General features: G+C 53.4%; 2 protein-coding genes across 5 annotated transcripts in view; one reads left to right on the top strand and one right to left on the bottom strand.

Annotated features, from left to right (window-relative positions):
- The window catches only part of LOC131211152 (phosphopentomutase), a 51,875-nt gene that overhangs the window by 33,973 nt on the left and 5,034 nt on the right, over nt 1-12,868 (bottom strand). The window contains exons 1-2 of one of the 2 annotated variants that reach the window (XM_058204519.1): nt 12,150-12,220; nt 7,914-7,940 (exon numbers count right to left, since the gene is read on the bottom strand). The gene's annotated coding sequence lies outside the window, so the exon portion shown is untranslated. Of the gene's footprint in view, nt 1-7,913; nt 7,941-12,149; nt 12,221-12,868 lie in introns of those variants that run through there. The other variant, XM_058204518.1, reaches the window with a different exon arrangement.
- On the top strand, nt 1,300-9,708 carry LOC131211153 (uncharacterized). Of its 3 annotated transcripts, none has more exons than XM_058204520.1 (5): nt 4,163-4,670; nt 5,903-6,971; nt 8,131-8,283; nt 8,569-8,752; nt 8,836-9,708. In XM_058204520.1, the coding sequence occupies exons 2-5, from the start codon at nt 6,378-6,380 to the stop codon at nt 9,279-9,281; spliced, it is 1,377 nt and encodes a 458-aa protein (XP_058060503.1). In that variant the 5' UTR covers nt 4,163-4,670; nt 5,903-6,377; the 3' UTR covers nt 9,282-9,708. The 3 variants fall into 3 exon arrangements, with proteins under 3 accessions (XP_058060505.1, XP_058060503.1, XP_058060504.1); XM_058204521.1 differs by lacking the exon at nt 4,163-4,670 and adding an exon at nt 4,891-5,021; XM_058204522.1 differs by lacking the exons at nt 4,163-4,670; nt 5,903-6,971 and adding an exon at nt 1,300-2,319.

Below are 12,868 nucleotides of genomic sequence, written 5' to 3' on the forward strand. Positions count from 1 at the left end.
CCTTCGACCTACTGTGGCGCGGATGTACCATAACTTCCCGGTGTTGAACGGTTAATTGAAGTTTATAATTTATCGTCCGTAACTCGAAATGCGCAATGACGCAAGAAGGGCGGCCAAGGAGAACCCGCCCCGTTCAGCCTTGACTGTGGCCCGACGGCGGCCCTTATCGGATGTTCTACTTATACTCAAGGTACAGACAAGAAAGCATGTCCGCGATAGTAGGTCGTTCGATCGGTCGATCGCATCCTGACGCCCAGCTTAAAACGATCCACTTTCGGCCATCATTTCGATCACTGCCGTTCTGGAGAAAAGGGGTCTCTTCTTTCGTCATCCACGGCTAGCGGGAGTCCCATCGTCCATTTTGCTTATCGCAGATGCACACTGCCGTCAGCAAAGCCCCCGAAACCGGGGGCGAACAAACGAGAACCTGATTGGACCGATACCAGTCGGTGACAGCGTTTTGATGTTACCCTTCTTTGTTTCTTTTTTGTCGCCAAAATTCAAAGCTTGTTTTGGGACAGGCCTCGTAATATGGTGACATTCGGCCAACTGGCATCGACCCGAAAGCCTTGCGCGCTATGGAAATATTGCTTAAACGCGAATCGCACAAGATAACCGGCCGGGAAACAATAGAGCATCTGTCTGTGTTGCTCCTGCTGTACGTTCACAGCGCTCCTTTGGTCCCCCACAACCCGGCAACACCAGCCAGCCGCTTTCGCTTATCGCGTGGATCGAGTGTTTTGTTGGTTTGGTCGACCGAGCATCAGCGCGCCTTGGAACAAAGTGCCGACAGCGGTGGCGGACAAGAAAGTCTGCTTTTCTCCGGAACAACCGCCGCCGGTATGTCTGGCTTTGGGGCCTGGGAACGATTCCCAAAAGCCGGCCAACGACGGATAGTTCGATTCGCTGTCCTGTGATGCCTGGTGACGTACTCCGGTGCCCATAGTGAGGTGATCTGAAGCCATGCCATGGCCATCTTCTGGTCCACCCACCGGCGTTACAGCGTTACACAGCGGCGATAGCGAAGACGCCACGGTGATAAGCCCTTCTCAACAATCTTATCGATACCGGACCGGAGTGCCCAGCGCGCGTGCGGGTGGATCCGTGTATGGAGATGCATCTTGCGGCCTACCTGGACCTGTCAACAGACCACCGTAATGACAGACAGCTTCTTGGCGGCGACCCATCGGCGGCGGCGAGGGTACTAAGGTACATACGGTACACAAAGACTGGCGATGAAACTATAAAACCGTTTGACACACTTTCGACCGTCAGTCCTCCAATCGGTGTCGACCGGAGAGCAGCGCGCACGGTTTCGAGTAGACGAGTGTTCCGAGCGGACTAGCGAGCGAGTGGCTTACACGCCGAGTGGCAGACGCAGTGAGTGAGTGCGAAGACTTGAACACTGCGCGGTACGAGCGAACGCAGGCCACCCAGTTTCCAGGGGCCAGTGTGAACGGATGTAATCATCCGGTTGGACCCGAGGAGTCCGTCTGCAGAAGTTTATCCGGCGAAGCAAACGAATGTGCCGCAGCGACACGAAGCGACCCAGGATACGCCCAACCAGTGCCAGAGTTCGAGAACGGTTAGAAGCTGCGGTTAGGAACTGTGGTGTGCTGTTGAACCGACGGGACGGTCCCAACTGCAGACCCCCAGAAACGACCCAACCCCACACCAGGCACGCGCATTCGGCCCAAGTTCTGTGCCCGAGTCCAACATTCGTTTGACGGATCAACCGGGGATCTACACGCCTCTACCGTGTGCTGCATTATGCGCGGAAGCTTTCTGCGACTCGACCAGATAGCTGGCAAAGGGACGAGAACAGGCTTCGACTACACCCAGTCGGGCCACGTACCGGAGCTACTGAACAACCTTTATGCGGCGCTCGTGATCAGCCCGCTGGTGATTGGTTACTGGCGCGGAACCTGGAACCTCTACGATACGCTCCTCTTTCCGGACGATGAGCTGTGGCGCATGGCCGCACTGCTGACGTTCGGTCTCGGAGGAAACGTACTGTTCCTACTGCTACAGAGCCGGCTGTCCCGCTGGATAGATATCGATGAGCGTCCGGTGGCGTTCTACTGCTGGTCTCGGCTTTACACCTGCCTGTTCGGGGCGATCAGTGTTGCTACCTGGCGCGGCAGTTGGATTGTGATCGACCACTACGCACCACCGACGCTGATGTTCTTCGGAAGCACCACGCTTCTGGCGATCCTGGTCCTGGCCTCGGTGCACAGTTTCTGCAACATTACCGGTGCACCGTTCGTCAATGACTCGCCGCGAGATTACTTTACCATTCCGACGTACTTTAAAACGAAGGTAAGCCACTGGGGAATCCGACCCGCTGTGCCACGGGGATTTCCGCTTATCAACTGCACGCTGTCCTCCACTTTTCGAACGCGATTACCAGGGAATCGATCGAATCGGTTGGATAGACAGACTAACCGCATGACATACTTATCAGCTTTGCGCGATCTCCACTCCACGGTCAGATCATGGCCACATCGAGAGCCGCACTTGTGGGACACGCATGCGCTTATTGTACGGCCCGCTGCATGGTGACCTGAAAAATCGATTCCATCTTTCCATCTCTCCAAAGCGAGTTGTTTCTTCCGTCTTGATGCATTGGGAAGTAGGCGAAGGTAGACTCTATGTTTACTGTAGCATTCCGCTTCGTTGGTCGTTTCCGTTGACGTTCTCCGGCGGGCGGAAGATTCCGAAGAAATGGAAAATTCCTACCGACGATTGACCCCATCCGCGCGATTGACTCACGCACGTCCTTATCGACGGGCGGATCATCACGTTCCCTCTAGACGCAAGACGTTGAACCGACCTACGGCACAACGGTCACGGTGCGTGCGACAACACGGTCTCGGAGCACGGTACGTACAACTCCGATGTACACTCTTTCCCCTGTGCTGCCTGATAACGCACCCAACGGCGTATGTGTTCATAATCTGTTCGGTCTCGGCCGCGGGCAGCTGTTAAAACGGGTGACCACACGATGCAATGTGGTCGTAATCCGAGCGATCGTGATCGAAGAAGTGCCTAAAACGTCACCACGGTCAAGCAAATCAAAGCATCAGTTCCGGGCTACGGTACCGTTCTTGTCGTGCGGTCTCGGAAGCGCCCATGCAATCCTGGTTCGCAAGCGCTGTCGAGTTCGGTTCGGTTCTAGAATCCTCCCGGTCCGTCGCGCCATCTAAACTGCGTTACATTCCTTCAGTTGCTCGTACGGAAAGGGCGCTGGGCTTATCAACGCGTTCAAGCGGGAGGCTTCAGTGAGAGCTCCACATAAGCTGTTGTAGTTCCAATATCTCCGTTTGACAGACGATCCAGTCCACGGCGGCAAGTGACACTCGACAAATACTCGAATCCTTGTATAATGTATCATATCCATGGCTGGGAAGTCACTAAATTCCCATTAGCGGCACTCGCTAGATAGTTTGTTGTTTGCGCAAGGGCAACAACAAACTGGACATTTGGTTGTGTGGCGGTGACGGTGTGCGAAGTCGAGTCACTCAGCGTTCCGCGCTGGATGTATCCGTGGGGATATACCGGGGCCCAATTCACGACCACCATCAGTCGGACGTGCACCGATCGATGCTGAGATCGGGAAGCCCTCGAGGACGAGATGGCCGAACCACCACTGCTTTACGTCGCCGTGGACGCATCCGTCGCAAAAGGTTGAGAGCTACCGTGTCGGGGTGGCACGTCACTGAGTAACCTGGACCCTCGCTGTACGAATTCGCGTGCTGAACCTCGAACGGAGAGTGGCAACTGCACACTGGACTAGTAGTTCTAGGTATGTGTGTCTGTGTGCGCTCCGGTGTCGCAGTATCCGATCGGTAATGATCGCCCTTCCACTCACGCACTGATTACGCGTACGACTCTCTCGGGCTAATGTCGGGCTAATGTGCGCCAAGCGGGGGGATTCAGCGCGCTACGCTTTGTGAGCGGACGATCGCTCCGAGTAATGCTGCTACTCCGGTCCGGTCCGGTTCGACTGATCGTCCGCATAACCGCATAACGGCCGCTGACGTTCGGTGGCGCGTCCGTGGCCCACAGCATCGGAGGCCCCCTGGTACCGATCTCGTTCGCGCACGGCCGGACAGTCAACCTCGAGCAGCCGCAATGGACGCGGCGGGGACCATTCGCTGATTAGAACAATTTGGATGATAACAGTTCATTCTCGATCTGGCGGCTGATTCGGGTGATTCGGACTAATCTGATTACTCGTGCCCGTCGTCGTCGTTGTCCCGTCGCTGCTGGTGCTGTTCTGCGTGGTGCTCTGACTCTGACTGTACCATTCTGCTGCAGGAAGGATTAGGAAGGATTCTCACAGTTTCAAAGTTTCCCCGCCATCGGTGTTGCTAAAACGAAAGAAAAGGTCCGACCGTGGGCCGAACCGTGGTGAGCCCCCGAAACCAGTTAATGTGGACGCAGGTGCCGGTGGTGCCAAAGTTTGGCGGCCGAAAGTGGCCACCCGTGTCAATTGGATTATCCGTCATATTTAAGCCGCCGGCGCATTAGATCTCGCGAGAGTCCATTGCGAGTGATTTATTCCGATGTTGTGGTTGGTGCGTGTGCTGCTGCGAAAACTAGGCGTGCGGTTCCGGTACGTGGCGGCCTGTCGCGCTGGGGTCATCCGTTTGCGTCCAACTTTCACGGTAAGGAAAGCTAAAGTGTGCCGTAATCCAGCCATCCAGTGTGTCAGCTGAGAGAAGAAAGGTTCATCACGCAGACATCGCGCGCACCGACGCGGAACGCCAAAGTGACCAGATACTCGATACCGTCGTGTGTAGCCGAACTGCCGAACGCCGATGTGTGTGGTGTGTGTTCCGAGCGAAGGGCCAGAGATTCCATTGCACCGCAAATGTCACCATGCACAACACGACGCGCCTCTCGTAGGAACAGTAGTGCAACAGTAGTTTCTGTCTGGTCTCCGCACAGGGGGTTGTGTCATAAAGCTACTATCGACGTCACTATCGACACACCGGACAACAGAGGCGACCATTAGGGTAGGGAGCTACTTGAAAGTGTTGCGAACCGCCCCTGCTGTCCCGATTGCTCACCGAACGGCGGTTCCTTTCTTCTCGTAGTATCGAGCTACCGGCGTGCTGCTTATCTGAGCTACTCACCGGAGTTGGCCGTAGCTTCTGATTGGCAACAGTGTGTTGTCACGGAGGACCAACATGCGAATCGAGCCCAGATGTTGGGCCAGATAGTGGGCCACAACAGTAGGCAACCCGTGTGTGTCGTGCAGATTCTTGATATTTTTACCACCATGGCGATCGTATATTACGTACTATCTCTTCGGAACCAGAAACAGCCACTAAGGCCTAATCACTGACGGCTACTGGGCAGCCGAAAGAGTTGTCAAACAAACTGCTGCTCAGAGCCTACTTATAATGCCGCCTGCTCGGAGACCAGAAGCAGGAGATCCTTTGTATGTGAGAACTGGCTACGAGTCCGTTCTTCACCTCGAACCGGTCACTCCGGAGATGTAGGGCCAATTAGCCGACCCCATGAGCAATGATATCTCGCGCACATCGAAGCACCATTGTTTACCGGTTGCTTAGCGCCAGTGCCGCGTCAAATAAACACTTGTGACCCGGGTCCGGTCGTTCCGTACCTGTCACGGCACCGGCCACGGATGCGCTTATCAGTGACATTCCGGTCCGTTCTTTTTGTTTGGTTTTTACTTCTATTTTTGGGGAAGTAGCACACTACGTCACGCAGTGGTTGATGATTTATATCGGCGGTGGTGGCAGTCGGGCCAGCCCAACAGCTGGTACCGATCGGTTCCGGAACATGCCATGACGCCATGTTTCGCCCCACGCGGACACCAGAAACAAACAAGTAGAAATCGTTCATCAAACAAGGGGGCTTCTTATTACAGTGAGGCAGCGACGCCGTCAACGAAACACAATCGGTGCATACAATCTACCACCTCAGCGTCCACAGCTTTGCGAAAAACTTGTCCACAGTTTGCCGGAAGGCTCAGTGTCGGAGGGAAATAATTACTGTTTCCCACACACTTCTCGCTCCTCCAGAGCGCCATCGAGACACGGTGCGGCAATGAGTTGACGATCGCCGCACGCCAATCCGCCCATTAAAAGACGAATTCTCGGCATCGCTCGTGTTGTTGCTGCCCGGTGGTGGTGATCCGCGAGCCCGGATCGCTCACATGCGGAAGAGCCAGGTTCGTGTCGCGTGGCTTCGCAAAAGTGAATGGTGGTGCGTCGGGACAGAGGCGACACGAGCCCCGTGAGACCGGCGTGGCGTGTGTGGACAGGCCCACCCTAGAGAAAAGCCCAACGTGTATCCGTGTGTGAATCGAGAAAGTCCAGCACCCGGCGGACGGCAGCAACATCATGCGAGGCAGTATCGCCGGGATCGAAGATGGTTTCGTCGGTAGAAAGGTGGCCAGTGGTGCGGCAGCCGGTCCGGCCGAGATTGCTGCCGGCGGGGAGACCGGTAGCTACCACGAGCATCTCCTGCAGCTGCTCGACTACCTGTACGCCTCGCTGATTGTGGCCCCGCTCGTGGTGGGCTACTGGCGAGGTACGTGGAACCTGATGGGCGACTACATCTACCCATCGGACCTGACCACGAGCCTGATCGTGTCACTCGCCATCGGCGTCGCGGGCCACATCATGTTTAACCTGTGCCAGGCCACGCTCCGGCGGCACCTGAACGCCGACAAACACCGGATAGCGTTCTACGTTGGGTCGCGGGTCTACACCGCCGTCTACGGGCTGGTGTGCGTGAATGCGTGGCGCGGTGGCTGGCAGCTGATCGACCTGTACACCACGCACAACGTCCTGTACGTGGCACTGATCACGCTCGGCTGTCTGTTTCTGTTGGCGTGCCTAAAAGGATCGCGAAACGTCATGGGCCCACCGTTCGTGATCGTGAACGACGCGCAACAGGAGTACTTTGATGTTCCGACCTACTTCAAGCTAACGGTGAGCCTGCGCTCTCAGCTGACCTAGTCCCGAAAGCCCGGAACCGTATCCCCGGTGGAACCTACTTCTTCGCATGACCGCACCGTTTCTCTATCTGCACAAAGTCTTCGCAACCCTCATCTTCTCATCGGCACGACGACTCACAGGCGGATGTGATTCATATGCATAACCTCTTCCACTGCCTACTAAGATCGACCCTTCATAGAACCTTCATTGCACGGCGCCAACATAGCACGCACGGTACAGACCACAAGTAGTGACAAGCACGCGAGGTTGTGGCCAAATAGGAAGCGTCAACAAAGTAGCCTAGCCACTCGCTGCGGGTCATATGACGGCACCCAGCGATCATCTTCCGGGTACGGGTAATTCCATCACCTGGTAGTAGTGTGTTTGTCTCTGAACATTACAGCTCGTTAAGCTTGTAAGCCGCACGCGCATGTGCTTCGCTATCGTGTCGGTTTCCGTAAACGTGGAAGTTTCTCTAATTGCCGTCTAGAAGATCGGCTGGCACACGGCTGCTAATCTTCCGCCATCAACGGACACGTGTCTTTCTCCGATGGGCTATAAATAGAACTGTACTTTGTGACATACCGAGGCATGCAACGGATATTAGTAAGTCGTACTCTCGTATTGTTCTCTTACTTGTCTGCCAACTGAGGCCACTTACTCGCACCGAAATCCCCGACAATCCCAATCACACAGGGGGTGTCCACAAAAACAATCCCGTAGCTTATCAAACACGTGTGCTTTTAAGCTTGCGACGGTCCAGTCCGGACTCTGCCGGTATGATAAGGGCCGTGGCGGAATGACAATCGGCCGTCCGACGTCGGCCAGGCAGCTGGCCATTTCCTGATCCAATACTGGAGTATCGGGTCCCAGGTGGCACACATTGCATGAGTTTGCACGAGTTTATTAATACCAAAGCGCGTAACAAAGACTTACCAACACGAAACAAATTGTTGGCGGGAGCTGAAACAAAATGAAAAAAAAAATTTATTCTAACCATACACTGCTTGAACTGCTTCACTTGAGCTATTAAAACAGATTATTAATTAATTATTAAACAGAGACTAGCGAGTTATTGTGGTTTGGATAGAGCCGGTACAGTGTGTCCGGAACGATAACACTTTCATTGTCCTTCATGTGTTCCCATCGGCAGGGCTCCAAGGATCCCGGCCTGTACGTGCTCGACTGCATGTTTTCCGTGCTGGTAATCGGATCCCTGGTGGTGTTCGTCTGGCGCGGTCTCTGGGTCCTGCTGGACCTGAAACTATTCCCGGAGGATCACGGCGCATCGGCGTGGGCTTCGGTGGTAAGTTAGGCCGGCCAATAATGGCCAATTCCTTGATCGTTAGCACAATCATAACAACACCGCCACGGGCCACCGCGATTGCCTGTAATGTGAGTTGAGGGTCGCACCACCGACAAGTTTCATCCCGAATATCCCAGAAAAATATGCGCAGCTCTCTGCTAATGAAGTGACAAAAGGGAAGCCAATAAAAGCTAGGCGCGGGCGCTATAATTCAATCAGGCACCTTTCGCCGGGGCCAAAGATCTCTGCCGGGAGACTCTTAAACCGATGAACTCCCTTTTGCAGATCATCGGATACGGTGTGACCGGGGTGACCTTCTCGCTGCAACCGCTGATGCGGTGGACCTGCGATCGGCTGACCGGCTTCTGGCGCGTGGTGGTCGCTGATCTATTCCTGTTCTTCAGCTTTATCGGCACGATCAACGTATGGCGGGGTGTTTGGCAAGCCCTCGACACCTACTTCCTGCCTGGTAGGTAGCCTCCCACCCTCCCAGCACCCAGGCCGACTCTATGAACTAACGAGTTTTCCTTTCTTTTCCGTCACGCTCGACAGATCAACGGTTACTGAGCAACTGGATCACGCACGCCGTATCGCTGGTTCTGCTGATTCTGCTGAACTGCTCCAACTCGGTGCTGGTGCGAGGTGTATACATCGACGCCGAGGAACCCGCCGGCCAGTGCGTCGTGTTTCCGGTCTACTACATTCGGTTGTTCTTCCAAAAGGAGCGCAACAAAAAGCAGCGCCGTCTGCTCGAGACGCTCGAACGGGCCGACCTCAACAGCACCGGCGGAGTGTTGCAGGAAAAGAAACCGCACCAACCTTCACCACCGCCGGTTGCCCAGCATCAGCAGCAACCGAATCCCCATCACCACCATCCGCACCATGCTGCCGATCAGAATCACCAGGTGATCCGCAACCTGGAAGCCGTGCCGCTGACGATCATCGACGATCCGAAGAACAACGGCAGCGATCACAGCAGTCACCCGCCGAGCAAGTAGCCACCGGAAGAGACAGGCTCTGGCCTGGCTGCCCTGAATGCACTGAGACCAATAGCTGGCCTATTGCCGCAGAAAGCACCACATTCCCCGTAGTGTAGTTTTGTTCTTAAAGAAACGAGCCGGGACCACGGCCCTCTTCGAAACCTTCGAAGCGTGCGAAGGCGAATAAAAAGTCAAACCCGCTGCGAAACCCATCAGTATACCAGCATAAAGCTAGAGCGTAGTCGTGCCAACTGACCGTTAGGTGTATTAATTATCGGTGTAATTTCGTAGCGTGTTAAGAAGCATACTCCCTACGTCGAAACCCTACTGTAGTATATATAAATATACGTATATGTAGTTACGCGCGAGACGCTAGATCTTTTAGAGAATAAGCGAATCAACTAGACCACGTGGAAACGAACCCCGCTAAAAGCAGCTAATCCAGAGCCTCAAACTCTTATTTATAACTGTTTCTGTTTGTAAATACAATGGACAACGAAAGCGTCACCGGATTTTTTGTTTTAATTTTCTGAATCATCTAGACCTCATAGAGCTGTGTGTGTCCGAATCCCAACGACCCCTGGCGATCAGATGAGTCGGCAAATAAATTCGTCCGCCACCAAGAAGTCGTAAAGCTGTGATTCGAATTTAATTATTGGACCGAATGCATAATCATGGTCGCGCCCAAATGGTCTGCTGATAAAGAAATTCAAACACTTCGGAGTCAGCAGGGGTTAGAGCTGGTCACGGGTTGAAGTTGCGGGGCCAAACGTCACACGAGTGATTAAGCAAATAATCATGCTACGTAAGATATGTAGATCGTATCCTTCGCTTTACTGCCCCGCTTATGAAAGACTTGACTCAGTATTCTTGACCTTACTACTCTTGAGATAAGCCGCGCAGCGCATATGTGAGCATCACGTTTAATGTTTCCGTCTTTCCATCGCCGTCGCCGTCCGGCCGGCCACCGTAAGCCCATCACGCCAACGCCCGATGTCAATGTCGCACAATTAGGACCGATTTGTACCGCCGACCACGCCGGTCATGGGCAAAATGGCCTCCATTAGGGTTTGGTAAAGTTTCGGACGTGGCACTACCGACCGGTGACCGGTGGCCGGATCACTTATTGGCAACATGCTGACAGGCCACTCATTGATAAATTGACGTCCGTACGTAGGTCACACACATTGGGACGGAGCGTGTAGAAAACCAGGATTAGCAGCTTCCGGGACCGGGACCGGCTCTCCGTGGGCCCATGGTACATTTCAAACGAACATTCCTGTAATTTAAACTGACCATGAGCAGGCCCAAGTCCCCGCCCGCGGTTGCCTGTCGGCCACGCCTAGCACTCCTGCTGCTGCGGCCGTGCTGCGACCTGTATCGGCACGAAACCGGAATTGGGAAATAAAAATTCTCCATAACCAGTGAGAGGCCAACCGGTTGGCGGTCCTACAGTGTTCCCTAGCCCTAGGACCAAGCAAAACGAAACGAAAAAAAACCGGCGGCCACGGAATTAACTCATTCAGCGGAACTAATTTTCATTACGAACCGGCCCTCTCGGCGGAAAAGTCTGTTTTGTTTCGTCGCATAATGCTGTTTTATTTAATGAGGATCCACTCCCGACCGCGGTAGCCAACACGCTCAATTGATGGTGGAACTGGGCCCGAAGGTAAGGCTTACGGAATTTATAAGCCGAATCGCAACCGCCACGCAATGTCACAAGCGAGATGCCGTGCAGCTATTTATAGTGTTGCCGCAAATGTGTCGCAATCGAACACGCTGGCTCGATGGCATGTTTACTCTTGATCAAGTTGTAAGTTTGTTTACCATTGGATCATAATCGAATATATTCAACTCTTGTTCAGTTTATTCTACGCTTTATTTAATTGATGTTAAACAACAATTCGTCAACCCCAATGTGACGAAAACCTTTTTAATCTAGAGAGAATTCAAGGAAAACCACAGACAACCGGGACAGAACGCAGGCGCAATTACTGACCTATCGACAATTTTTCATTACGATTATTGTTACTTTTTTTCGAACAAATAGCCAAGGCTTATTCCGCGAACCACAATGTCAAACACGCGTCCTGTCGCGCGCCAACAAATGCGATCCCGAGACGCGATGCCGACCGGCTTCGGCGACTAATCAGATGCAAGCCGCGTAGATTATGCTAATAATCTAGTGCTAGGGCCGAGAGCGGACGCCGTCACTCGCCGTCATCGGGCGCATAAATATAGCGATCGCACTTAGCCGTAGGGTAGCCGGCGAGCGTCAAGATCAGCGTCTCAGGAGTGCTGACGTTCGGCCGTACTAATGGATTTCAACGGGTTGACGGATTGATTAAACGTGCCAATGAAAGGGAGTTTGTTAAGTACCATACCGTTATTAAAGTTAACAAATCACCCATCAAACTAACAAACCGCCCATGCGCTGCCCAAGAGCTATATTTCATTTGCTTCCCCACCAGTGGTGAAGTCACTTCCGGTGGGAAACATGGCCGCGCAAAGGAAGTGACAAACTTGTTTTCCTTTTGGCACCGCCAACCGAGTACATCTCGTTGCGGAAGCAACAGAAACGTTAATGAAATGCCGCACTTCTGGGGCGCCTGCCGAAAACGAAGCGCTCATTCGATGGTGTTCAACATTGTTTCAGGCGCCGGAGCATGAAAGCCTGACCACCGGTTGGCTGAGGTCCAAACTTCTAGACCAGCCGCCAGATGAAAACGGGTTCAAGGTCAAGGGCAAACGTGGGCCAGATAATTTTATACGCGAGGCTCCATTAATCTTTCGATTAAAATTATGGTACCAGGTCACGCTAACGAGCGCTGCTTCGAGTGCACACATTTCCCTGCCAGCTTCCTAAACCACCAACCACACACGTACCTTTCGGAGGAAAACTGTCCGTTTTTTCACCAACAATACCTCTCAGAAGTGGCGCACTAGAATTTGAAAATACCATCCCGGCGAAGGCTAACGTGTACAGTGAACCGACGCGACAGCATCGCGCGCCAAGACATTTGTTCCGTGCGTTGAACTTCAAGTGCACCACAGCCTGATTCAAACCCAGGCCAACGTCGCTAACCCACACTTTGAGCGGCAAATTATAGGTACTACAACACCGCAGGAACACATCAGACACTTCGCAGATCGCACACAAACCCGCGCAGAGGCACGTACGAAGGGAGAAAAAAGTATCACCAAATTATGCGATTGTCACCGATTCGAACGAAGCTTAAGATGTTGTTCTTCTTGCAGGGTTATTGTGGCGTTTGTTTACACACAACCTCACAACCCGCACGGACAGTGTGTGGCATCGGGGAAAAGCGAACCCCATTTCGTATTCAACGGCACCATCTTGGTTACCGGGAATTCCCCATCGTTTGCCGTGTTTCGTGCGCGCCGAAACACGACAAACCTCGTTCAGCTCAAGTCCAAACAAACGAGAAGAATTGGTGAAGAGAACATGTTGCCGCCACAACCAATCATATCGTGTTGGCGTGTATTGTCCGATGCTTGTATTAGGTAGCCGAAACTCGTAAAACGTGATCGGTCGTAAACGAACGCCAATATAATGCGCATTTTAAACTAACCATTGGTTCAAG

The sequence above is a fragment of the Anopheles bellator genome, chromosome 2 (genome assembly GCF_943735745.2).
Source record: "Anopheles bellator chromosome 2, idAnoBellAS_SP24_06.2, whole genome shotgun sequence".
NCBI lineage: Eukaryota > Metazoa > Arthropoda > Insecta > Diptera > Culicidae > Anopheles > Anopheles bellator.

Excerpts from the sequence above, each read along its gene's own strand:
- LOC131211153 (XM_058204520.1), top strand. The coding sequence starts at position 6,378 with ATGCGAGGCAGTATCGCCGGGATCGAAGATGGTTTCGTCGGTAGAAAG. Across the intron at positions 8,284-8,568 it reads CATCGGCGTGGGCTTCGGTG|ATCATCGGATACGGTGTGAC; the intron begins GTAAGTTAGGCC and ends TCCCTTTTGCAG. Across the intron at positions 8,753-8,835 it reads CGACACCTACTTCCTGCCTG|ATCAACGGTTACTGAGCAAC; the intron begins GTAGGTAGCCTC and ends CACGCTCGACAG.